Genomic DNA, 25,993 nt, shown 5'->3' on the forward strand with positions numbered 1-25,993 from the left:
GATATAATTAATTATTTTTGTTTAATTGATCAGTCACCATCACATCTATTAAAAGTTAACTTTCTAGGAACGTTGTTTTATATAGAAAACTGAGAAACATAATGCCTAACTGGAATATACTGGTACCATGGGAGAGTGAGCCAGTTAAAGTTAGTTTTGATCTTTAAACAGGTTAGAAAAGTTTCTTTACCCAACTTCTGACCAACCGTGTCTATTCCATGGGTCTACCCAATCTTTAAAATTCTCTGGTTCTATTCACATATTTCTCGTGATCCTAAATCAGCACCACACTCTGCAGGCATTTTCCACAGGTGCTGCTGCACCAGCTCAGATGTTTCCCATAAGGGCTAACAGATTTATACATTTTATTAAAGCTAATGTTAAAAAATTATATAGTACACAGGTTAAGAAAAGAGTGTCCGTAGATCTGAGTATAGTGCTTAGATTATCCACAAATACAAAGTTTGTTTTTAAAGTCATAAGATACATATAGTGCATAATCAGAAATGACCCAAATTTAGGTGAATAAATTTAAGAATACAGTTTAGATATTAGCATCCAAATATTCGGGTACATCCCTCAGGAAATGTTATACAGAGAGTTGGTTGTGGAATGCAAATACAGCAATGAGTGAAGATGGTCCCTCAGTAATTGAGAATTTAGAGTAGGTTGTCCATTTAGAAAATATAATCCACAAGGAAAGTTACTACAAGTGGTAATGAACAGAGAGAAAATATCAAACTAAAATGCTCTCCAGGACAACCTGAAGGAGAATCCATTTCAGTGTCAGAGGTTGATAAAACAGACAAATAGGAGTAACATAATGACACACAGGAAGAGCTACTGAGCTCTCTTGTAGAGAGCTGGCAAACCTCTGTCATGCAGAGGTTATCTTGCTTTGTGCCCTCTGCCTGGCACGAACCACCCCAGTTCAGCACACAGCAGTTAAACAGCCTTCTGATGAGACAGATCCGTCTTTGAGCACTGGGTGAACCTGCCATTCTTCTTGGCGCTATCGCTGCATCTGCACGGTTGTGTGGTTTTGGGAAATTCCAGCCCACAACATGGAAGACTAATCCAGTTTCCATTTAGTCACAGTTAGAGGTGTTTGGAACTTTTACAAAATGCAATCACTAGAGAGAGATATATGCATCTTTATCAGCTTACCAAAGCCACATCTTAGCACTGATGCTGCACCTGGAATACTGCAGAGAAGGACAGGGATTGTGATGACGCTCTGGAGTTGCCCAACAGCCTCGGGACACGTCTTGCATCGGTCATCTGTAGCTAAGAACTAGAAGAGCAGGCCAGTGCGTGGCTGGCCACTCACTGAACTAGAAAGCACAGCGTGACAAGTTTCGTGCAATTGGTAACAGAGATCCTATGACGATCAGGGTCAAGAGACTCCAAGGGGAGAACGTAAGGTTGAACCTTCCCCAAAACGAACAGCTGAACCAACTGACTGCAAGCTGTATTTTATGAATACTTGCCGTGTTCTGAACTGGGGGGTCACTATGAGATACGTATACAGACTGTGGTTATGAACGTAGGTATTTGTGTATATACAAAATCCTGCACATACTCTGTGTTGCAACATTTCGCTACCCCTCGCAGCAGGGCTGGGAGCAGTTAAGCGGGGAGGGGCACCTCCCAAACCAGGCGTTTACACTACCCAGTTCCAAGAAATGGCTGATTGTGCAGCCTAGGAAAGGACAATGGTGGACCATTAGGAGTTAACCGGAAGACACTGAGACATCCTCAGCTATCAAGTCAAGAGGGAATTTCCTTCGCTCTGAATAAACATGAAAACACCATGGACAGAGAGAAAAAAAGCCTTTTAAAAAGCAGGCTTGTGTCTGAGGTTTGGCATCCAGGTCAAGGGGTACGCTGGGAAACAGCTCCCAAGCAACAGGAAACTTGCATTTGAAAAGGGATTTTATTTAATATGGAAGTGTAAAGCCTAAGGTTGTGTCTTTCAGTTTATTTTCTTCCCTGACAATTTCATTTTTCAATCTGGGGGTTTTTTATTAACTAAACTTTTTGTTTATTTTTACCCAATCAGGTCTCTGGTGTGCAAACTGTGTGGAGCACACATCCTAAAAGAAGCTGGTGTCAGGGTGGCTGGTTTCATGCCTGGGGGCAGGGGACAGGGGGTGACAAAGCAAAGAGAAAAAGTCCAAGTGTCTCGTACTTAAGAACCCTGGAAGGACAGATTTGGGGGGACTCGGGACTGGATGGGCTGCAGGTATCACCCTGCAAAGAGTAACTAGGCTGGTAGAAGCTAGGGTGAGACCTTTCGCTTGTGGGAAGGCTGCCAATGTGAGGGCCTTGAACCAACGCTGCACAGCATAAAGGCACCCACAGTTACCGGACAGGCATTGACAGAACTCCTCGTTGGTCGGAGCGATCCACTAAACATCACAGTTCCCTACACCACAAGACAGAGCTACAGGAAATCACAGATTTTTGGCTTATCCCACTGCTGCACGAGGGCCCCTATATGAATGATATGAAAGGGCACCCATTGGAGAGAGGAGAGCTGGTCAGGAAGTTTTTGATGAAATGTTTCTGTGGGAAAATACCAATTCCTTGAAACTGAAACTCTTTGCGCACACGTATCAATTCTAACGAAACTTTAGTTAGGAAGGTTTCTCGGGTCCAAAAATGAGAGCGCAAGAGACAGATGGGAACACCGCCCCTCAGAATAGCCAACTGCCCAGTGGTTAGAGCACTCTCCTTGCATGTGGGAAACCCAGGTTCAAGCCCTAGCTCCAAATCTGCCCCCTCCCCCCACGCCTTTTTTTGCAAAAGGGTTCAAAAGGTCTGTGGGGGAACACAAACAGATTTAGAAACCTCCATTTTTCGTGAAAAGGAATCCTTGTTATCCCAGCCAGCCCTTGCCGAAAGCTCGGTGACTCCTGACCTACACTCTTCCATTACCGTCAAGTCACCTTGGTTTTCTGCTTTAACAAAAAACAGTGCACCTAACACACTCCCACAGCAATTCTCAGCGTACATTTTGAAAACAAGTAACCTGATAACCTTACATACCACGTAAAGCCTCCCTCCTCCTTTGCTTTGGCGCAGAGATCTGGCCAGCTATTGCCTGTAAACACCAAGCACAATAATGGGGCTATCCAGGTTATTATAATCATTGAAACCAGCAGGAATCACTATCGGGAATAAGCCAAGAGACTGAGCTGGAGAGGGAGCTCCTTGCTACTCCAATTCCATGCTGCCTTAAGGGGGAAAAGAGGGCTCATTGAAACAAGCGCTCCCAGTTTCCCAAATCCTTGTTTTCACCAGAATAATTCTGTGAGTTTGATGTAAGAGCCCTGGTTCTAGCAGTATGGCATTCACAGTTAATCTGTTGCCAGCCTCTGCCAGCATGCGAAGACAGTGATCTAAGGTGCAAGCTTTAAGAATAGAACATACAGGATGGCATGAAGCTTCCAGCTGGCCTTTCACAGACTTGCTACGAATTCAAGCACAGTAATTTTATTCCGTTTTAATTATATGGAAATATAACGGCAACAGGAAACTCTCCTGTTCTGTTTTTCCAAGTGCATTTAAGAGGTATCTAAAGCAGCTCGTTTGGATACAGTTACACTTGGAGAACACAGCAAGAAACCCCAGCCCGGCTGCAGCACATCACTTCAGCTGCAGCGCTGACTTATTGTTCTCTCAGTGCCTAGAGCGATTTTGTTTTGAAGAGCACAGAACGCTGTGTTCTGAATGTGGCTGGCACATGAACCTGATGTGCTGACTGCAATTTGTACTCCTATTAAAACAGAAAAAAGGCTGTAACAAAAGCTAGAATGCAAAAATTCTACTCTAGGCTGTGTCTTAGGAAGTGGGACTCTGAATTATGCCCTCTAACTCAAGCTAATAACATTGCTTTGAAAATCCAACCCAGAGATGTCAGTTCTGGTAAAAGCACGTTTTCCTCCAGTCTAATTATAGCAGTGATGGCAGGTACCTTTGTACTAGTTTCTGAGTTAACACTGGGTTTTTACTAGAACTCAATGGAAATATTTTAAGAGTGAAAATGTGGCTGCTGTCTGGTTGAAAATAGATTATGACGACAGATCATTGCTATTCCTCTGGTTTTGTGCCATCCTAATCCCACTACCTGTGTCTGAGCCTACCACCTTGTGCCGGACATGGAGTCTAGAATGGGACACTCAGAGAAAGAGAGAGAGAGACAGACAGCATGGTAGAAACAAAAATACTTTTTTTAAGAGGCTGCCAGGTCTGAAATGTGCCCCGTCCTTAAAGCACATTTAAGGAAACCCAGGCCCTGGGCAGCTCGTTAGATCAGAATGAAACTGAAGGCCACATTGGTAACTTGCTCGGAACCAAACTGCTAGCACAGTGCAACTTTTGGGAATAGGATTAGTAAACAGTTCTTGACCTCTGCCTTGCACAGGCTGCATGTGTTATGCAAAACTGCCTCAGAAGGCATTAATCTCCACTATCCTGACTATGCCTGTGTCCAAATTAATGCAATAAGCTAAGAAGAAAGTGTACTTTTTAAATAGTTAAAAAAAAATTAAAGGAGGATTTATAATCATGTGCCATGAGAAAGGCCCACTATTAACACCACTCTGAGGGAGTGTCTTTAAAGAACTGCTATATCAGGATGTTTTAAATCAAGATTGTATATTTTTCTAAAGGATCTGCTCTAGGGATTATTTCGGGACGTTCTATGGTCTGTGTTATGCAGGACGTCAGACTAGATCATCACCATGGTCCCTTCTGGCCCTAGAATCTATGCTTAAGGAAGAGCCAAATTGCAGATTAAATTGATATGTTTTCCTCTTTCTGACAAATCAAACCACTTCGTAGCGATTAAAAACAAATTATTTGTGCTCTAAATAAGAACAGTGCTTTGTTCTATTTGTTACTTTGTGGCGTAATAAAGATAATTGTGTGTCTCGTTACAAACTTCCTGAGCACACAAAAGCATAATGGGTTTTGATGTTTAAATGAAACCAAAAAATAAGCAATAAAAAGGAATGCAGCAGTCAGGACTATTAAACTGGTATCTACTTTGATTTATTTTTTTTAACTTGGCCTCTAGGTACAATAAAGCAAGCTTGAAACTTTACACAAAACTTGTCTCAGTACACATAACCACGACCCAAAACATTCCATAGGCAGAGTGAAATTAGAGTCCAAAGGAGTTCTCTCTAAAATCAGTCCCGCTAAAGGACTAGACATTTAAATTAATAGGCTTAACAAGTTGAATGACACAATTCAGATCAATTTCTCCCCTCCCAAAAAGATTCATAAACTCATACCGTACAGAAGCTCTGATATAGGGAGAAGGGGGACCAGCTAATCCTAAATGTACAATTTAGGCATTCAAATGGCCAAGGCTTCCATTTCTCTCTAATTCTATGGTTCAATTGTACTCTTTAAACTTGGCTTCCTTCATCCTTCCACTCCACATCAAATAGCTGCTTTAGAAGAGAAGCTATAATTACTCCATCATATTGATGGAAAGAGTGCTATAAGAAATCTGAATGGGATTTTAGATCACTGCTTTTGGGCCAGATTAGGACTTCAATTAAACCCATAGAACAGTACTGACTTCAGTAGACCCTTCTCATTAATCTATGCCTACCAGGTAGTAGCCATCCAAAGGTAGCAGTAGTATTCTGGCCACAGGGAGAGGGAAAGAAAAGCCTTAATTGTATTATAGATGCAACCCAAACATTGTAAGGGACTATGAAAATAGGAAGCTACCTAGTTTAGGCCAAGACATGCATGCCTGTAACATTTAATAGATACTGGACTCAAGTAAAAGCTACAGTAGTAGCTAAATTGAGGCGGTGATTTTAAGCACATATACACAAGAAAATCCAGAGTTTGGATATACAAAGCAGCCCACACATGGTCCCCTACTGCATTACAGCGGCTTTCAGACCGCAACACAAGAATGGAAAATCTTCAAAAAAAAATTAATGAATAAAGGAAGACAACCAAGAGGACAGAACTCTCATACCGTACATGCCGAATTTTCTTCAAAGTTTCCACATCAAGCTAAGGAGAACTGGTTGCACAATTTAGTATTGGTTTGTTTATCAAAGCCAGAGGGGGCCTTGGACAAAATGAGGACCAGGGTGACTCAGAGAGAAAAAAGCCTGAGTTATACCTCAGTGGTCATTTCATCAGCACCTAGCTGCTTTCCATTAAACCCTAATGAGCCAGTGGCTCTGGATTGGCCAAGGAAGGAAGAATTGTGTTAACATATTAAATGCTGACACTCTCAGGCTGAGAGTTAACTGCCTCTCTCTCTTCGACTTCCTCCTCCCCCCCTCCCACGTCACCCTGTCTTCACACAAAACCACACAAACCATGGCCAGTGTCCTCTACATATATACCTTGTGTGCTATTGGACAAACGGCACACTCCAGTCTTTGAGCTAGAACACTCACTTTAGCAACCCCCTTCTGGCACAGCTGCAGGGTCTGATCTGGTCACACAGAGACGGTACAAAATATAGACTGGCAAACCGATGATGGATGACTCTCCCAGCGCTCCTCAGAAACAACCCTGTCAACCTGCTTCATCGTCAGAGATGGCTACAGATCTGCAAATCCCCTGAAATGCTATTACACAGGCTTCATTTGCATTTGGCTGTTAAGGTGAGTTTAGTTACTCCTGCAGCCAAGCCAGTACTCACTTTCTACGGTAGCTCCTTCATTTGGGTTGGAGTATCCTTCCCCTTTCCGTTTGATTCTCCGGATGATTCCTCCATCCTCAAATAAATCCTCCCCTTTGAAATTAAGAAGTTCGATCTAAATAAATAAATAAAAGATAGCCTAAGCAACAGTTGATCGTAGATGTGGAAAACCAATTCAGCTGACAACAGGAAGAAGCCCATAAAAGCCAGCTCTAAGGTAGGGAATAGGTCCGATTTATTAAAAACTGGAATGTGCATAATATCTGAAAAGTAGCACAGAGAAAGAATAAAACTAGAGCATACTAATCCCGTAAGGATGTAATTCAAACAGTGATGTGCGATTCTGTGAAAACTGCCTTAGGTAACAGACCATAAGAATGTAAGAATGGCCACACTGGGTCAGACCAATGGTCCATCTATCCCAATATTCTGTCTTCTGACAGTGGCCGATGCCAGATGCTTCGAGGGAATGAACAGAACATGGCAATTATCGAGTTATCCATCCCGCCATCCACTCCCAACTGCTGGCAGTTAGAGGTTTAGGGACACCCAGAGCATGGGATTGCATCCCTGAGCATCTTGGCTAATAGTCATTGATGGACCTATTCTCCATGACTTATCTAATTATTTTTTTGAATCCAGTTATATTACTGGCCTTCACAACATCCCCTGGCAAAGAGTTCCACAGGCTAACTATGCGTTGTGTGAAGAAATACTTTCTGATGTTTGTTTTAAACCTGCTGCCTATTAATTTAATTGGGTAACCACTGGCTCTTGCATGCTGTAAAGGGGTAAACAACACTTCCTTATTCACTTTCTTGACACCATTCATGATTTTATGGGCCTCTATCACATCTCCCCCTCTTAGTCATCCCTTCTCTAAGCAAAACAGTTCCAGTCATGGAAGCTGTTCCATACCCCTAATCATTTCTGTTGCCCTTCTTGGTCTCTGTTGGCCAGACATAGCACCACTAAGAAAGAGGCCATTAAGCCTGCTGACAATGAAAACAGGCACACTGAGGCCAGTGGCTCTCCAAGGCAATTAATTGCAGCCAGAGCTGGAACAATCTGAGCCTTAATTAACTAAAGATGCTTTACTTCTGTTGGGTTTTGCACACTTTTATTTGAGAGGTTTTGCCAAGTGAACACGTACAAATGTGCTCAGTTTGGCTGACCAACAGCTGCTCCATGCCAACTCTTATTTTGATTTAGCTCACTGGTATTAATGGATTTTTATGTGAAAACATTTTTGACCTGCCCTCCCCCTATTTTATAGATGTACAAACACCCCCCCCCCCAGAAAATTAACAGAGTCTGGGTCCTATTTGTGTAGGTGTTTTCCATATGCTTCCAAGTTAAGGCTTCTTTTCTGGGCTTCGTAGCTTCAGATCCTGTTTGGGCTCTGCTTCTCTAGACATATATTTCTGAGAAAGCATGGGCATGAGTTGCTGAAGGTGGTGGGAAAACAATTCAAGAAGCCAACTGCTGTGTTGAATTGGTTTTTAACAGCATGTCCCAAGGGAGGGAGTTTCCATACCAACACTCTTACACATACTTGCCTCGAAAAAGAGGGTTGCATTGGAGGGGATTTTCGGGACGCTGCCAGCTGAGCCATATGCATATTCTGGTTTACACAGCAAGTGGCAGATCTCCCCTTTCTTCATGGTGGCAACCCCAATGTCCCATGCCTTGATTACCTGGCCTAAAAGAAGGACATGCTTCAATACGGGGGAATGATTTATAACATGAAATTGCCAAAAACAAGTTCTAGACACAGTCCGTTTTCCTTTTTCAAATGCTCTGCTATATCTGTGCATTTACGGTCTTTATTGTATTGGTTTCATGACCACAAGTAAGAGTCACAACAGCTACACAACTCAACTACTACAAGGAATCCATCAGATCCAGCGGTCATCATAATCTAGGGACACACCGAAGCGTACGTCAGAAAAGTCGGTCATGGAAACTTGTTGCAGCCCCCTCCACATTAGTAGAGAACATCACCCCAACACGGAGAGCCTGCATAACACTGTGTTATTTAGGTGCTAGAGTGGGGCTGTGGAGGGGATATGGCCAGCGTGGCTACAAAGGGTGTGTTGACGCCCTCTGGGAGCAGAGGGCAGCTCCACACGAGTTTCCCACAAGCTTGCATGAAAGGCCCTACAACAGAGTTCTAGGAGGGAAGGACTATTGCACTAAGCTGTTCTTCTGGCTTAATACCCCAAATTCTATAGAGAGAGTTACATAAACTTCACAGTCCAGGAGTCTGTTCCATGTTCTCCTGTCCACTTTCTACAGAAGGATTTTGAAGCTGTAAGCCATTACAAGAGCAAATGTTTCCACTCTGTAAGCTTAAGGGCCATAAAGGGGAATGCAATCTTAGTAAATAGAGGCCGTTAGTAAATGGTGGTCCTTAATTTAAAATAAATAATAATAATAATTAAAAGCCATGTACTCCAAAACAATTCCTTTTTGTTCTCAACCTGCCACATAGCAAACAGAAGGTAGAATTTCATTTGTCTAAGCGTAACTCCCTTTGTTGCTCAGGAAGGCCAAAACCAAATTGCCTTGAAGATCTGCTGACATCTCATAAGAGCTTTGAAAAGGAAGCATTCTAATTAGAAATAATGCCTTTATATTTTTAATTCAATATAGCTACACTCTCTCCTCTCCCCACGTTTATGTTACTAGTGACATCTGCCTGACAACAGGAACTTTAAAGCTTCATGAGAGAGTTCTTCAGTCATTATTCAAGCTGGGGGGTATAAAGGTTACCACTGGCTGCAAAAAAGATACAAATAGGCAGGTATGCAGTTCAAATCCTGTCACACTCAACATGAAGCACACTTTAAAAATCCATTTTGCAAAAGGCTATAACTATGTGGACAGCAGGAAAGGGGAAAGCAGCACACAAAATTAGAGGGGAAGGAAATATATATTTCCATTGTGATCGGATTTTGAGCACCCACAGACAGATTCTCAGAGGTGCTGAGCGCAAGCATCAACCATTGACTTAATGTAAACTGCTAGATATTAGACACCTACAGTCAGATTTCCAGAGGCACCCAAAAGCAGGAAACATTTGGAAATTTGGGCCTATAAAATATGATCTCAACACCCCAGGGCCCTGAATAGACACACACAGTGACTGAATCACGCACAGCCACATCTACTCAGCAACAGAACCAGTATTACAACCTAAAATTTCCTTATTCCCAGTCTTGTGTTCAGTCCGCTTAATCGTGCGCTCTCTCTAACAATAGAATTATGTATTAACAAACTGACATTATCCAGAGAAAATGCACTTTGGATCCCTGAGATTGCATTTCCATTTCACTCCTTACCTTTCCCCAGACTGAAAATAAATGGCTCATTCCTGTCACGGCTGGAATCAAATTTTTTTCCATTGGCCAGCTTTCCTTTATAGTGAACATAAACCTTGTCTCCAATCATAGGGGATTTATCCTCATTACCAGGCCTCTTCACAACCTAGGAGAGAGGAGGACAACTAGGATGAAGATGGGAAGAGTCCATTTCAACAAACAGGCGGCTTCAGCTGACGGAGTCCCACAGCTCTTCTACTCTAGGCAAATGTCTAGATTCTAGACACAACCATGCAGCTAAGCTCCTCTCTCCAACAACTCCAAACTCCCAGAACATAAAGCATATTTTGAATAATAAGGCAGAGCTGGCACACCCCAGCCTCATTGGTTCCAGCAGCGCAACAAAACACCCACCTCACAGTTCCTTGCACAGTCCCAATCCCAGAGAACAAGCCCAATGAATGTTGCCTACCAGCCAGCAGGATTATAGTTGGTAGCACAACAACATGGTCTTGTTTTTCAGCTTAAGTAGTACCTCTGATCCAGTGTTTAAGTAAAATTGCTGAGCTTTCCCGGGTATATTCAAGGGAAGATTTTTTTTTATGCCACGTTTGAACCCAGGGCACGTTTTTACAGCACGTTTTTATTTCCCTGGCGATCTAGGGATGCTGATTCGGCCTCCCAATGGCCATGGCTATTCAAGCTATCTTCTGCAAGAACCAGATCTCTAGATCAACCCTGTCTTCCAACTCATGATGGCAGAAATCTAAAGAGGTAATGACTGAAATAAGCTTTTTATTAAATTTGTCCCCCCAAAATAAAAATCAATAAATAGCATTAGTTGTTTTCCATCACATATATAGAGATTTGTACAGGCCACAATAGGGAGAGCTATAGAGGCTTTACAATTATACAGGGATGTGTTTAAGTACCATATTTAGGAATCTAGTCAGTAAAATAATATTTACTTGCTGCCAGTGGAATGCCACATCCATAGGGGTAAAATCATTCCATTCGCTTTTGGTCAAAATGCTTTTATGCTACTGTTTGGAGAAGGCAGTTCTTCAGCTAAAAGGAGCGGGGAATGTGCACAGAGGAGAAATCGTTATATTCAACAGATAGGATGAAGCCCTCGAAAATATACTGCGGAACAATCCTGGATTTGCCTCCAGTAGGAAAAGGGGCTGAGCAGCAGACTAGACGACCCAAGTAATAGAAATTAGATCTAGGGAAAAGCCTATGAGTAATACGTACATATACTGCACGGATGTACTGCTAAAGATCTGATTAGACATACACTAGCAGTGAAATTCACAGTGAAGGCTGATATCTGTACTGCAGTTGTGGTCTCCATGCCATTTAAGTCTTCCTATTTTTGTAAAGGGAATTGGACAACTAAATCCCCTAGACAACTTGGAAAAATCTCAGCTTTATTGTGCTGGAAGCTGTAAGACAACCCATGCCACTAACATTCAGACAGTTAACAGATGTGTACGTGCTCTAGAGTCACTGAATTCGGAGTGTAGCAGCTATTGAAATGTGCCATTAGCTTTGGCAATGACCTCACCTTCAGAACCCCTCGATCTTGATTGGGTGTGATGTCCTCTCCTTGTTCAGCAAGAGCTGCTGTCTGGACTTCTTCATTCTTTGTGGCCTCGTCAGTTGTCATTGTCTACTTTCATAAGCACAGATGCTGTCAAAACACATACAATACACCACGCTCAACTGCAATTTGTATTTTCACAGGTCTACGCTCTCTAAGGCACCCAGTGCAAGAGCACCAGCACAGAGAAGTATGAAACATTTTAGAAAAGCAACGGAGGAAACTTAACTACAAAGTTCTGCCATTTGACCTTTGCAGGAAAGAAAAATCTATTAGCATAAAACTGGTCTACATATTCAAAGTGGAACATCCCTTTCTATGGAGGACAGGAGCCACGAATTGTTAAAAAGAAAATTCGTAAAACACAGAATCTGCCTTGTATACGCAAACAGGACTAGACCAATCTGATCTCCCATTGCACTGTTAGTGACTGGGAACAACTTTTTAACAGTCAATGAAAGCCAGATTTCTCCATGCAAGGTTTCCTCTGAATAGCCAATATGACTTCACCACCACTGCAATCTCTATAGGAGGATTCCAGGAGTGTCACTCGGAAGCCTAAAATGTCTGTTGAATCAGCGTGAAGTGATGAAACAGCTACAAGCATGGTGGAGAGCTCTTTTTGATAGAATATCACCAGGTTCAATCATCAGTAGGGCTGGTAGTCTGTTCCCGTCCAATTTAATTTTGCAGCCATTTTTCATTTTTGATAAATACAAGTTACACCTGTGTGACAGAATGGGTTTTCAGCTACTAAAAGTCTTGTTAATTCTTTGAGGATCTTTTTAGCAATAGAGATCAGCGATAACCTCACACAATCACTCAATACATGGAGTCACAGAGAGGTGTAAAGTTAGTCTGGTTTCACATCCTTATGTTCTGTCATTGTCAATCAATCACTGCCATGTTTTGAGGCAACACTGTGACATCACAAATCAGCGTATCAATCCATGGAACACCCTCAGATGAGTTTTGCCATTGGCCCTGGAAGGTTGAACACCAGGGAACCACAGCAAGAGCATGCTAGATAATCAACTGCTATGATGGGACAAAAAGTCAAAGAGTCTCAGGCAGATGAACTCCAGATAATTCTGGGTTTGAAAGATTTGCACTGACGTGCTGAAATGGAACCCAAGCAGAGCAGAAAGCCAGGACAGAGACCTGAGCACCAGAATTGTATGCCCCAAGTGTCCCATTCCGGTTAGCTAACAGACAGCTGTGTTCTGCATCCCTAGATTGCAAGAGTAGCACATTATAGTAGAAGCTTAGCAGAGAGGTGACAAAGGCATGGATGACAGTCTTGGCCTCCTGACCAACTGTAATAGACAGGCACAAGCACTGCCCCCGTCAGAGATACACTAGCCATTCCTTCCGGGATCTCAGAGAGGAACACATTTTAGACAAACATACAGCTTGGACCAGCCCAGCGTCCTCGTGACCACGAAGCTTCCAAACACAAGGTGATCAGCATGCGTGTTAAGTTTACTGATCAAGATGCCAAGTAACATAGAAAACGCCTTCGTTCCCTAAAAGGTAGACATTTCTGTTTACAAGGGCATGGAAAACCATACATGTGCAAACTCCCTCTCATCCATCAACCAAATAAGCCCGATCACTGAGGAGCTGTTTCAGGGCCCACAAGCAGAGAAAGTTATTTAGAACACTAACCTTTTTGTGCATTGTACTGCAAATTACTTTACACCCACAGTATATGTCAACCATTTCCCATAGAGGATTATTTTCTGTGTCTTTGGAAAATCAAAACCAAAAGCTATTTTTAAAAGCAGCACCACCACCCCAGATTCCTTGTTGTTTCTTCTTACCCATCCTCCTGGTCCATCTCATTTTTTGAAAAAAAAATTGAGATCTATATCCAAAATATGCTCAGCACTGTACAGACATGCAGGGAAGTATAGTTCTTGTGCCAGTGAGCTGACATCCTAAAATCTCTGCATGACTGTTGCCTTTTAAGACCCACCGCTCCCCCTTTTTGTCCTGTCAATGTCTCTTCTTTTTCCCTGTGTTGCTGACACTCGCAGTAAAACAAGTCTCAAGACACTTGGTATTTTTCTTTAAGCCCCAGTTCCTGGAATCCTCTGCTTACATACAGATCTCAGCTTTTTTTTAGAATAGGGTTTAACCCACATGGCTGCAGAGAAAAGCTTGACAACGTGACTGAAGTGTGCCCTTGGGTACATCTGCACTGCACCTGGGAGGTGTGATTCCTAACATGTCAACAGAGTCACATTAGCTTAGCTTGAGTTAGTGTCCTAAAATAGCAGTGTTGATGCTACAGAATGAGCAGTGGTTTGGGCTAGCCACCCATGCTTGGACGTAGGGGGTTGGGCAGGCTTGGACTCAGATGGCTAGCCTGAGCCGCTGCCCAGGACACGACAGCCACACTGGTATTTTCAGCGACCTAGGTCAGGCTAAGCTACTGCAAGTCTGAGTACCTGGGCTGAGAATCACACCCCCAGCTGCGCAGAGACATACCAAAAAAAGGTTCAAAAGCCAAAAGTCAAATAAAAAGAACCCCATGTTTTTTGTTTTGGTTTCGAAACCCATGATTTGTTAAGCCAATCGCACAATTTCGGGGGTACTGACTCATGATTTTTGAACACTGAGGGCTGCCAATATTGCCTTCCTTCCCCTCAATCTGGTATCTCTTCTCACCACACGTTATTCTTTTTGCCCTATGCCTCTTCCCACTTCCACCTCCTTCATTTTGCTCTTTCATGTTCCTCTGCTTTCCACTGCTCACAGACTACAGGCCTCAGAGAGAGACTAAAGTAAGTTTGTCTTTTAAACACACAGTTCAGATGGGGATTGCAGAGAAGAGACACACAAGGCCCAATGCGCCTGGTAAGATGGATTTCCTGTTGGAGCCCATTGCTGCAAACAATTCTCGTTGAAAAAGATACAGGACATGGACATTACCTGAAAGAACACACTACTCAGGGTGGGGAGGGTAGAGGGGGAGGAGAGTTCAAAAATCATGAATCATGCCCTGCCAAAAAAAAAATAAAATAAATCATAAGGGTTTTTTACCATAATAAGTGTGGGGGTCTTTATTAGCCTTTAGGGTGCATCAGGTCATGTTTTGTGGTTCTCACTGCAACAAAAAAGGGCTAAAAACTTGCCCTTGTTAAGAAAGAAAGATGAGATTCTCACATATGTGCAGAACCACAGGGGCTGGAGCTTTAAGAAAAATACCAAATCTTGCAAGCTGCATGAGACAATAGTGACAGTGAGTTGGCAACAAGGTCAGAAGGATGGAGGATAGAATTTGTGTAAGTTCAGATAGCCGTGCAACAACACCGTGCTCGTCTGGACTCATTGCACAACCGGCTGAGGCTTTGACAATAAGGCAATTTTCTCCATCAAGGACACATGTTTTACAATACCCCCTGATGAGAAAGGAATTGCCTGAAGTTTTAAAAATATTTCCTGGCAATTTCCTTAAAATCATTATTCTATTTTGGTAGCTGGACTGCTGTGCAATGCATAATCAAGGAAATGCATGACGTAGAACTAGAAAGCAATTGTGTTTAGACATAAAACAGATCTATTAAACTAGTTACAATGGTGAAACTTTCCCACTGCCTTTGGGGTTGAGGCTAATAGAAACCAGTGGGAGAAATCAGTCATTCAGGGATTTATAAACAGAAAACGGATTTTTCAAGTTTAAGAAGTAGAGAAATCATTTGGTAAGGATACATCCACCTTTAAAGGCAAACATGACTTTGAACTCATGCTAACAGGGGAAACTGACTAGAGACAGTGTTGTTAAATACATGTTATAAACAAACAAACAGAAAAGTAAAAAGCATGTGTTTATTTAATTTCCTCTGTTACCTGTGGATTTCGCAGGCTGCAACAGGGGGAAAAGAAAAACAACAACCTTTAAATGTCCTAAAGCCAGAAACCTCAGCAGAGGGACTTAGTGGCACATATAACTGTGAAATTATCTAACTTTTTTAAAAACCGGATTGCATTTTAGATTGACAGTGTTCCTTCAGAGCTCTCTTTTCCAGTGATATTCATCTTTATACTATGTATTTTTTTTAAATTATAAATATTTTGTGCACTATACACTCAAAGAATCAGTTAGGGCAAAGCCACTCCTGTATCTCTCTCTCTTTTTTTTTTTTAGTTTTAATTGAGAAGGGTTTTTTTTCCTTGGGGCATCCACCATAAGGTTTATTCAGTATTTAAGAGCTCATCTGTAGCTATGGATATTAATCCAAACAACAACAAAAAAGCTACCAACCAAACCCTACTGCACCCCAAAAAAGGGGTACTTACCCCAGCCAACAAGAGGGTAGCCTTTTTCTCTCTCTACACAACTTCTATAAACCGTTCTACAGCACTCACATCCAAGAATCTCAAAATTCTCTACAAATATCACAAAGCCTCAGAACTCCCCAAGCCAGCAGTTACACATTGTCCTATTTTATTGGTGCGGATGATGAGGTACAGAAAGATTTATGTGACTTGCCAAGCGTTACAAAAACGAGCCAGTGGCAGAGCCAGGAACGGAAACCCAAAGTCCCAACTCGAAGTTCTGTGCTCTAAACTACTGGACAATTTTGCCATGTGCCCACAAGTTACTGCTGGGCTCTCCCACAGTTCCAACAAGCACCTATCACAACAGAATAAGCACTCCCTTATTGCCTACATAATGCCAATGTTCAGGCAGTTCCCATCACCACAACCAATTAACCAGGGGCAGAAGAATTTGAAAGGAGATCATTTATTAAATCAGTCCCACATACCAACCTCTACCACCAGGCTATGGCCAGCCTAATCTCAAGAATGATCAACTGTCTAGTGCAGAAACCATGGCCAAAGGACTGCAGGAGTTGCTGCCTGTCTGCCGAGAACTGGTTGGTCAATAGATGCTGGCTCTCTATTTCCAGTTGCTCAATCACATTAAGAGACTATTAAAAACACATTCAGTACATCCTTAGTATTACTTTTTTATGTAAGCAATTACTGTCGTCACCACAGGGATGTTATACAACTGTGAATAGGAGGGGAGGAGGTCTGCATTACAGCAAGCAAGAGGGGAGATGCTCACAAGATTCTCTATTAAAATGTGGCCCACATTATGAAAGAGCCCGAGAACCCCTGTGTAGTGAAACTGCCTTTTGCTATAAAAGAGGGTGTGCTTTGGTCAGGCTTATCTGCAATTTATAGCAGTCCTTTCAAAGACACAAACGTAGCCAGTCTAGCTTGCTATGATCCACGTTTTCCATTCATTTGAAACAAGCAATGACAGAAAATCTGCTACTCACTGAGCATTTAACTAAGTCTTCTGGCAGAGAGAAAGAGACGCTTGCACAGAGTCTAGTAAACTGGCTTTGAGATGTCAAAGCCTGACATTTTTCTTTGTGGGACCATGTGTATTCTGGCTAAAAGAAGGGAATTAATTATCTGAGACAAAGGAAACTGGCATTCTGACAGACTCACATCCTAACCAGGTCCTGTTCTCCCACCACTTTGACTACAAGACTAAGATATTGTTAGGTTTAATGTCAGACTGTCAAAAAATATTCCTGGAAGGTCCTAAAAATTAAAGCCAAGTGGAAAGATAAATTACTTGGCAGCTTCTAGATCGGGGTGGATAAACTATGGCCCGGGGCCACATCCGGCCCTTCAGATATTTTAATCGGGCCCTTGAGCTCCTGACGGGGAGTGGGGTCCGGGGCTTGCCCCGCTCCACACGTGCCGTGGCTCTGCACGGCTCCCAGAAGCAGCAGCATGTCCCTCCTCCAGCTCCTACATGTAGGGGGAACTAGGGGGTTCTGCATGCTGCCCCCACCCCAAGCACCATCCCCGCAGCTCCCAGTGGCCACGAACCATGGCTAATGGGAGCTGCAGAGACGGCGCCTGCGGATTGGGTAGCAAGCAGAGGCACCTGGCCATGCCTCCATGTAGGAGCTGGAGCGGGGATACACTGCTGCTTCCAGGAGCTGCTTGAGGTAAGCGCCACCTGGAGCCTCTACCCCTGACCCCCTTCCGCCCTCCAAACATCTCTGTCCCAGCCTGGAGCTCCCTCCCGCACCCTGACCTCCCCATTTCTGGTCCCACCCCAGAGACGGCACCCCCAGCCAGGGCCCTCACCCCCTCCCACCTCCCAATTTCGTGAGCATTCATGGCTCTCCATACCCAGATGTGGCCCTTGGGCCAAAAAGTTTGCCCACCCCTTTTCTAGATGGTCTGTACACCTAGATAGAACACAACTGTTAAGCTATTCAATGTACCACACATCCTGATATGCCATTAATTTAAATGGAATGTTGATATGTGGGGGGTGGGGGAGAGACATAACAGGTGCAAAGGAAGGGATAATCAAATTACATCAATGTAGACATCTCCTTCCTGAATAGGCCCTGATCCCCTGCAGTGCATATCTATTAAGTAATCACTTATGCACATGTTTAACTTTAAGCGCGTATTTAAGGACCACTGAAGTCACAGGAACTCATGAATGTGTTCAAAGTCAAACATATTCTCAATTGGAGAATAAAAGTTTAGATGTAATGTGATATAGCGGCGTGTTTCATTCTCTACTCTATCTAGCGACAATAGTAAAGGTTCGTTTTATTTAACATGGGCCAGTATTGCAGAATTTGATACCTTTCGTTCTGAAGCACTGTCTAGTTGGCAGCCGCTAACAAGCGGAGTGCCCCAAGGGTTGGTCCTGGGGCTGGTTTTTGTTCATTATCTTCATTAACGATCTGGACGATGGTGTGGATTGCACCCTCAGCAAGTTTGCAGATGACACTAAACTGGGAGGAGCGGTAGATACACTGGAGGGTAGGGATAGGATACAGAGGGACCTAGACAAATTAAAGGAATGAGCCAAAAGAAATCTGATGAGGTTCAACAAGGACAAGTGCAAAGTCCTGTACTTAGGAAGGAAGAATCCAATGCACTGCTACAGACTAGGGACTGAGTGGCTAGGCAGCAGTTCTGCAGAAAAGGACCTAGGGATTACAGTGGACGAGAAGCTGGATATGAGTCAACAGCGTGCCCTTGTTGCCAAGAAGGCAAACGGCATTTTGGGCTGTATAAGTAGGAGCACTGCCAGCAGATCGAGGGACGTGATCATTCCCTTCTATTCAGCATTGGTGAGGCCTCATCTGGAGTACTGTGTCCAGTTTTGGGCCCCACACTACAAGAAGGATGTGGAAAAATTGGAAAGAGTCCAGCGGAGGGCAACGAAAATTATTAGGGGGCTGGAGCACATGACTTACGAGGAGAGGCTGAGGAAACTGGGATTATTTAGTCTGCAGAAGAGAAGAATGAGGAGGGATTTGATAGCTGCTTTCAACTACCTGAAAGGGGGTTCCAAAGAGGATGGATCTAGACTGTTCTCAGTGGTAGCAGATGACAGAACAAGGAGCAATGGTCTCAAGTTGCAGTGGCGGAGGTTTAGGTTGGATATTAGGAAAAACTTTTTCACTAGGACGGTGGTGAAGCACTGGAATGGGTTACCTAGGGAAGTGGTGGAATCTTCTTCCTTAGAAGTTTTTAAGGTCAGGCTTGACAAATCCCTGATGGGATGATTTATTTGGGGATTGGTCCTGCTTTGAGCAGGGGGTTGGACTAGATGACCCCCTAAGATCCCTTCAAACCCTGATATTCTATGATTCTATTAAGATAGAGGAATGCAAACATGCAGAAAAAAACCCCACATTCTAACTTACTGTTTTTAAACGGAGGAGACCAAAAGTTTTGATTCAGTTTTTAACCTCCAGATTCTATTAACGTCTCTCTCTCTTGCACCCTTCTCTTTTCCAGCTCCACGGCCCACCAAATCAGCTGGTAAACAAACTGTTTGGGAAATGGCTTCCTGTGGGGAATACAAAAAACAGTTAACATTTACTTTGTACAGCCATTGCAATTGGGCACAAAGCTGCTTAGGAATTCAAGAAAAGGGGAGTGGGGAGGGTGTTTACTTGTTTTTAGCTATTTACCATTGCAAAGATTATCTGAAAATTTAACTTGGCGGCACAATCTGTAATGTAGGAGCAACAACAAACAAGTTTAAAAAAAAAAAAACAAGAAAAAACTGAGGTCTAAACATACCCGTCAAGTGTGACTATATAAACCAAGTTCACAGAATATGAAAGAATAAGGATCCGCCTAACTGAACAAAACAAGAGTTAAGGCTGTCCCTTCCACCCTTGAATCAACACGTTGCGCCTGGACTACCGTATACTGAACATTAAGCAGGAACACGCAGTAATACCCAGTCACAATGGGTCTAGCCAAAAAGGACCCCGTGCGGACTGCAGTCCTCAGATTTAACTCCGCTAAATCATTGTGAATTCTGGAGTTGAGCAAAAGCAGAACTTGTTTCTGCATCTTTTATTCTTGCAAATCTGTTGTTTCCCCAAACATAATCCAGCACATTAGTGTGAGCAGTGGAAAACATTGGCTTTCATTTAACATTTTCAGCTCTCCAGTCTGAGAATGATGGTAATCAACGCAGCCAGGCAAATGAAGCAGGCCACAATAGGCATAGATTACAAGCCTGTGCTCGTGTGCCTAGAATCCAGAATATTTAGTCACCACTATGAAATACTTTTCTTATCCAGATTTTGAAACAGCCATATGTACAGAAGTGAATTCCGGCTCTTGTTTTAGAAAAATCTTGGGCAATCATTACAAGCACGATAGAAGACAATTTTCAGCTGTGAAGCAACTTTCTGGAATGTTCTCTACATCCATGTTCTGTGGTTGCAGACATTTTTTTTTTTTTTAAATTTTCCTCTGTACTTGATGATTTTTCAGACTGTCTAAAGCCACTGCCAGACATGTGGCATCACATATGTTGTCATGGAAAAAATGGCCGTCTAAAAAATATAGTGGAACCTTCTTAAAATTGTTTTTCTTCGAACCACCCCTCAGCTGCCACCCAAGTGTTTACTACCAAGTGGAATTTTACTAGAAGCCATTTGCACTAAATAGGTGTTGCTAACATCCAGTGTACAGAAGGTTATGCAAAGCTGAGGACAGGATGCAGCTGTATAATCTACCTTATGAAGACAGACAGGTATTACACATGCTAGGATTTCAACGAAACAAGCATGACATCAGTCCTGATTCACACTTCCTAGAAATCAACACGCCAGACTCTTTCAAGCTCCAAATGGAAACTGGACTTTGTAAATCTCCGCTGGGTGTTTGTATGAACAAAAAAGAAAGGACTTTATGTTAAAAGAAAAAAAAGGAACAAAATGTCTAGCCATAAAAACATATATAAATCAAAAAAAGATTTCACCCTAACACAATATAACAGTTGGAATTGTCTGAAGTAATAATGATTTTCCTCTACGGGAGGGAAACTGCCAATAGACATGACAGGAATTTATGACAGCAAACAGCCAACTTCTATATAAAAATAAATTCATGGGATTCTTAATCCTAAACCATAATTTACTTAAAAAAGAAGTAAATAGAGGGCATAGTTTTAAACCATGAACCTAACCTAAGCTGTTAAGGGGGGGGAATATCATTTGGTAGCCTTTTTAAAAATTTATTTCAGTAAGTAAGGAATCTGTAAACCCCATGTTTATTGTATTATGAGCCATTTTATTTGTAAACCAAGTGAAAGCCACATCATATGCACCCCTCCTCCCCAAAAGAAAAACTATGTTAAAAACAAACAAACCACCACATTGGTATGTAGAAAACCAGCTTCTATTCAAAGCCAGGTTTAAGTTCAGAATGTGCTAAGAGAGTATTACAGAGCCTAATTCAAATGCTCATCCAAACATATTGTAATGCTTGCCTTTACCGAATTACAAGAACAACATTTTAAGAATGCAGATCTCCTGCAGTTTATTTCCCATAGGCTAAAGAAAAAAAGGTTTTTTTGCTACTTCTGTGCAGCATTATTAAATAAGGGACACCATCAACCTTAAAAAAGGGCACAATTCTGTCAAACATTTTCAACTAGTACAAGTCACTGAAGATTAATATAATTGAGAAAATAAGAGGAATATCTATAGTTTTCTTCTTCTTTGTGCTCTTGGCAGCATTTTGTGTAGCCAGTTTCACTCTTTCCTGTGCATAGACAATTTTGCTTCCCACAACAAACCATGGCCCCCAGCATGTCCTTCACACTGCAACATGGGAGACAAACACATTTTTTAAATAAAAAAGTCTGCGAAACCACAATAATAAAATAAAGTAAACTGACAGAGGGAGTCAGGGGCAGGACCTCAAGCTACTTGTAACTTTTTTGAAATTGACTAGATTTTGAGCTGAGGTCCCTTTAAAACCACAACCATGTCAGTTAGCAGAGTAGCTATAGGTACACAGGGTCCATTAAATGGCACTCAAGTAATTAAGCAGCTGTGTGTTGATTAGATAATGAAAACGGAAGGGGGTGGATGCAGCAGCTGAAGTTTCCCTTCACCGTTTAATGTGTTTTTGCCTGCCTTTGATTGAGAAACCGGATTTTTTTTCTGTTTTGTTTTTAAAGAAAATTGACGGACCAAAATGTTGACATACACCAGGACAGAGGGAAAGAAGTGATTTTTCCTCCCTGGTGACAGGCTTTTTTAAGATGCCTGTAATACAGCCCCTACAGTTACACTCTCTGCAGAGTGAAGTCAGAGATAAACTGTCTTTGATTCAGTAACCAACTGCAATTTGGATTTGAGAAAATATAACCTTCTTAAACCTGACACTGGCTCTCTGTCTTCCAAATCAAATTATGCAGCTGCAGGGTTTCAGATCTGTATTGGAACAACAACAACAACAATGAAATAAATAAAATAATTTGCACTCTACTTGGTTGCTGTTAAGCAACAGATTTCTCCACTAGCCTTGCTGTGCAAATCTGATAAAAAGAAATCTTTAGTACTGTATTACTTCATTAGTCATTTATTTTGAGACCTGACTCAGTTCCCAAGAAGGCACATAGTGTTCTTCCTGAAACCACTTCAGAATTAGAGACACGAAGGCAGCTCCAAATAAAGTTCAATTCAATCTTAGCCGTGCATCTGCCCAAATGTTACATTTGGGCCTCTATAGAAAAAAGCTCTCTCTCTCTCTTTTTTTTTTTAATTACAGTCATACCATTTTTGGAACTCCATTTTTCTCTATGTACCTACTATGTACCTTTGTATCTCTAATTCAGATCAACAAAATTCCATTAAAAACAAGGAAATAAGTCAGGTATGTACTTTAAGATGTGCCAGAATTTGAATTCAAAGATTCACAACTTTCTACAGCAATTTTCAGAATAGCTTTCAGACTAACATTCATGTGTTTTCTTCTAAGAACGGGGGAAAGCTTCTAAGAACAGGGGGAAAGCTATGCATTGCAAATTAACACCAGTTTAATCACATTTGTGACAGTATACTTATCTTCTAGTGCGGGCGTTATGCAAGAAGCCAGCAAATATACCACACAAAGTCATAACAATCAAAATAGCTCCTTTTTAATGAAAGTTGCAATGTACATTGTTGAACCGAATGCACAATGTGAATTATGAGTCACTGGGCTAAAATGAACCCAATGCACTTCTAGATTATCATCAGTTAGCTCATAGTTAAGGCTGGCTGTTTCTCAAGGGGAGTCACAGAAACCAGGACTACATGCATTTTTCAGGGGCCCCTGTGCAATCTCCAGTTTATTCCTTCCCAGTAAGGGGAGCAGTGAAGGCTCACTACCTCGCCTAGGAAGTTACAGCTACCATCAGAGAGTCAAACACCTGGGTGACCCGGAATCTTTCAACCCTATAACTTGTTGGTTTTTCAGGTGCCTACTAAAGATATGCACAAATGGTAAAAAGCATTTTTAAATGCCCATTTTTAAAGCAGCCAACAGGTATTGGGATCTCTCTCTTCTAGCAATTAGTCTCCTGGCTGATATTTTCTTAATTTAGGTTGTTAGCTTTTAAGATACATAGGACACAGAGCCTCCTTTTGGGGAAACGTATCCAATTGTTTAGATTACATACAATGCACTCACATACTACAGTGGATGGGCATCTTATAAAAAAGAGCGTATAACAGCCAAAGGAATCCCAACAATGCTCATGGTGCATAAGAGCAGCTCTTCAACCAAAGCTCCCTTTCATTTATATTTAGAGGTCTCAGCCACCACGTTGCCTGCAACCTTATCTGAACTTGTAATTACAGCACCATCTATAGGCGACCATTGGCATTTTGGCATAGTTAGATTCATGGTTTCATTTCTAATCCAAGAACAATTAAACTAATTAGGGAACACTAAAAGGAGCATTGTGCCAGGGTTAACCAAACAGTACCACTATCATAAGAAAATAGAAGACAGAAAGGGATTGCCATCTTCCCATGTACAATAATAATTGAATAAGCGCATTATGGATTTGCCTTCCTCTTAAGTACCAAGCACAGTGTACTGCCAGAAGCAAAGTATCAATCATCTTATAAACCTAGTGTGGCAAATCTTATGTTCCTATTGTGCTTTACAGTTTTCCCAAGAAGCAAGGATAATTGGAAGTCCAGCATTAGCCAGGGCTGCGGGATCGGGGAAGACCTTAAATACATGCTACACTCTGTTGAGAAATACCCACTTCCCTGGCAGTGTTTTCCATCCTGCACAGCACACCATATTGTGTGACTAATTACAGCATACAAAACTATGTCAGCACAGCTGCGAAGACTTCACTGAGGACCCATGCACTAGCACTGGAATTTCCCTGGTCCTGGTGATCCGCTTTCAGACTACAAGACTATGTGGCAAGAGGCAAATGTAATCTTAGCTTACGGTACCTGACAACTGTACTTAACTATCTACTATTGCCAACCCTGTTTGCTCCCAAATTGGCAGGAAGTACAAATTCTGAAGAGAACTCAGTGCAACAGAAGAGCTACCTACCAAGCAGCGCTGAAAGCAGTTTAAGAATAAAGAGAGCGTGCGGAAGCACAGTACATGTTGTGCAGCTAATATGAGAGCATGTGTCCTAGCCACAGATGCTAATCATTCTGCCCACCTAATATCCTTGTAACTTTCTAGTGGTTTTAGTTAGAATCCAAGTCAGAAGCAGTTTTTAAAAATATGTTGAATAAAAAGCCACCCTCACATTTAAGCAATAGGAGAAAGCGAACAGTATGGCCCAATATCCTGCTGCTCTAAGAGTACCCACCATACAGTTGCCAACAGACAGCAGAACTGGTGGGGCCTGCCTGCATCCCTAAGAAGGATGGACTAAAGACAGTACTAGCCTTACCTAATCACACCAACAGCAGTGACATTTTAAAGAGGTATAGGAGTTATATGGATGTGTAGTTCAAAGTACAATTTGCCTACTTATTCAGGTGCTGTTTAGAAAGCCACTTGTGCCAATAACAAAAAATGCACAAACAAATTCTGTCTTCAAGTGGATCCTTGATTTTAAATTTTTCCAAATTGTTTAAAAATAAAGGACTAGCATGGGCAAAGTTCCTTGTGACTCAACCCACTGTATTCACATGTTACAAGGATCCCAATTAACAGGCATATTCTTACATAACATTCAGCATGCACGTACCCAGCCGAGACATAACATCTTGGCTCAAGGAAGGAAGGTCACCTTTAATTTTAAAAACTAAATCTAATGCCAGATTCTTAATGTTATTTCATAATGTCAGTTCCTTTAAGGGAGAGATTTATATTACACAAGACAAAACTCCAGAAACATCCATGGTCAATCTTTCCTCCAAAAAAAGAGAGAATTTTATAGCTTCCGCCAATGAGATGGAATTTAAAATCACCTGTGAAACTTCCCGATTCCCATTGTGTATTTCCATCAGCATGGAAAGGTTACAGAAGACAGAATTTAAGAGCACCCACACACATGCAATACAATATGCTATTTCCTGAACCTCCGGTTTTCAGTTTCTTGCTTCCTGAGTGGGTGAGAGCCTGGTGAGGATGCTCACATAAAATATATAAACACGGACACCACACCTGTTATTCCTGCCATTGGCAACTGTGGGGATAATTATGAACCCAGCATTACATTATGGCATCATGCTTAGCAAACACTACCTAAATATAAATACATAATAATAGGGAGTGTGATTTCAAAGGTTTTCACAAGTTAGGAATAATAACATTATAACAGGCAGCCCAATCAGGTTACAGAAGGTCATCTTTAAAAAGGTGTGAAAATATTTAAAATATCTGACTACCCTCTGCTTGCTATTCTGTTACTGCAATCTCTTTTTACCATCTATTCTGGTTTGTCTTCCTTGGTCACTTTTTCTGGAGAATAGCTCTAGATTATTTTAATTTCAATGTCCACAATCAAAACACAGCCTCAAACGGAGCACAGCCAGAGGAACATGAGCACACATGCACATTTCTGGACGCTGGAAAGAAAGC

General features: G+C 42.0%; 1 protein-coding gene across 5 annotated transcripts in view; it reads right to left on the minus strand.

Annotated features, from left to right (window-relative positions):
• Positions 1–25,993, minus strand: part of FKBP5 (FKBP prolyl isomerase 5) — a 52,185-nt gene that overhangs the window by 16,282 nt on the left and 9,910 nt on the right. For 4 of the 5 annotated variants that reach the window (XM_074935820.1, XM_074935817.1, XM_074935818.1 and 1 more), the window contains exons 2-6: positions 19,333–19,478; positions 11,582–11,707; positions 10,036–10,180; positions 8,251–8,393; positions 6,692–6,806 (exon numbers count right to left, since the gene is read on the minus strand). In XM_074935820.1, the coding sequence (XP_074791921.1) occupies positions 6,692–6,806; positions 8,251–8,393; positions 10,036–10,180; positions 11,582–11,683 (505 nt within the window). In that variant the 5' untranslated portion in view covers positions 11,684–11,707; positions 19,333–19,478. The remainder of the gene's footprint in view (positions 1–6,691; positions 6,807–8,250; positions 8,394–10,035; positions 10,181–11,581; positions 11,708–19,332; positions 19,479–25,993) is intronic. The other variant, XM_074935819.1, reaches the window with a different exon arrangement.

The sequence above is a fragment of the Natator depressus genome, chromosome 21 (genome assembly GCF_965152275.1).
Source record: "Natator depressus isolate rNatDep1 chromosome 21, rNatDep2.hap1, whole genome shotgun sequence".
Classification (NCBI taxonomy): domain Eukaryota; kingdom Metazoa; phylum Chordata; order Testudines; family Cheloniidae; genus Natator; species Natator depressus.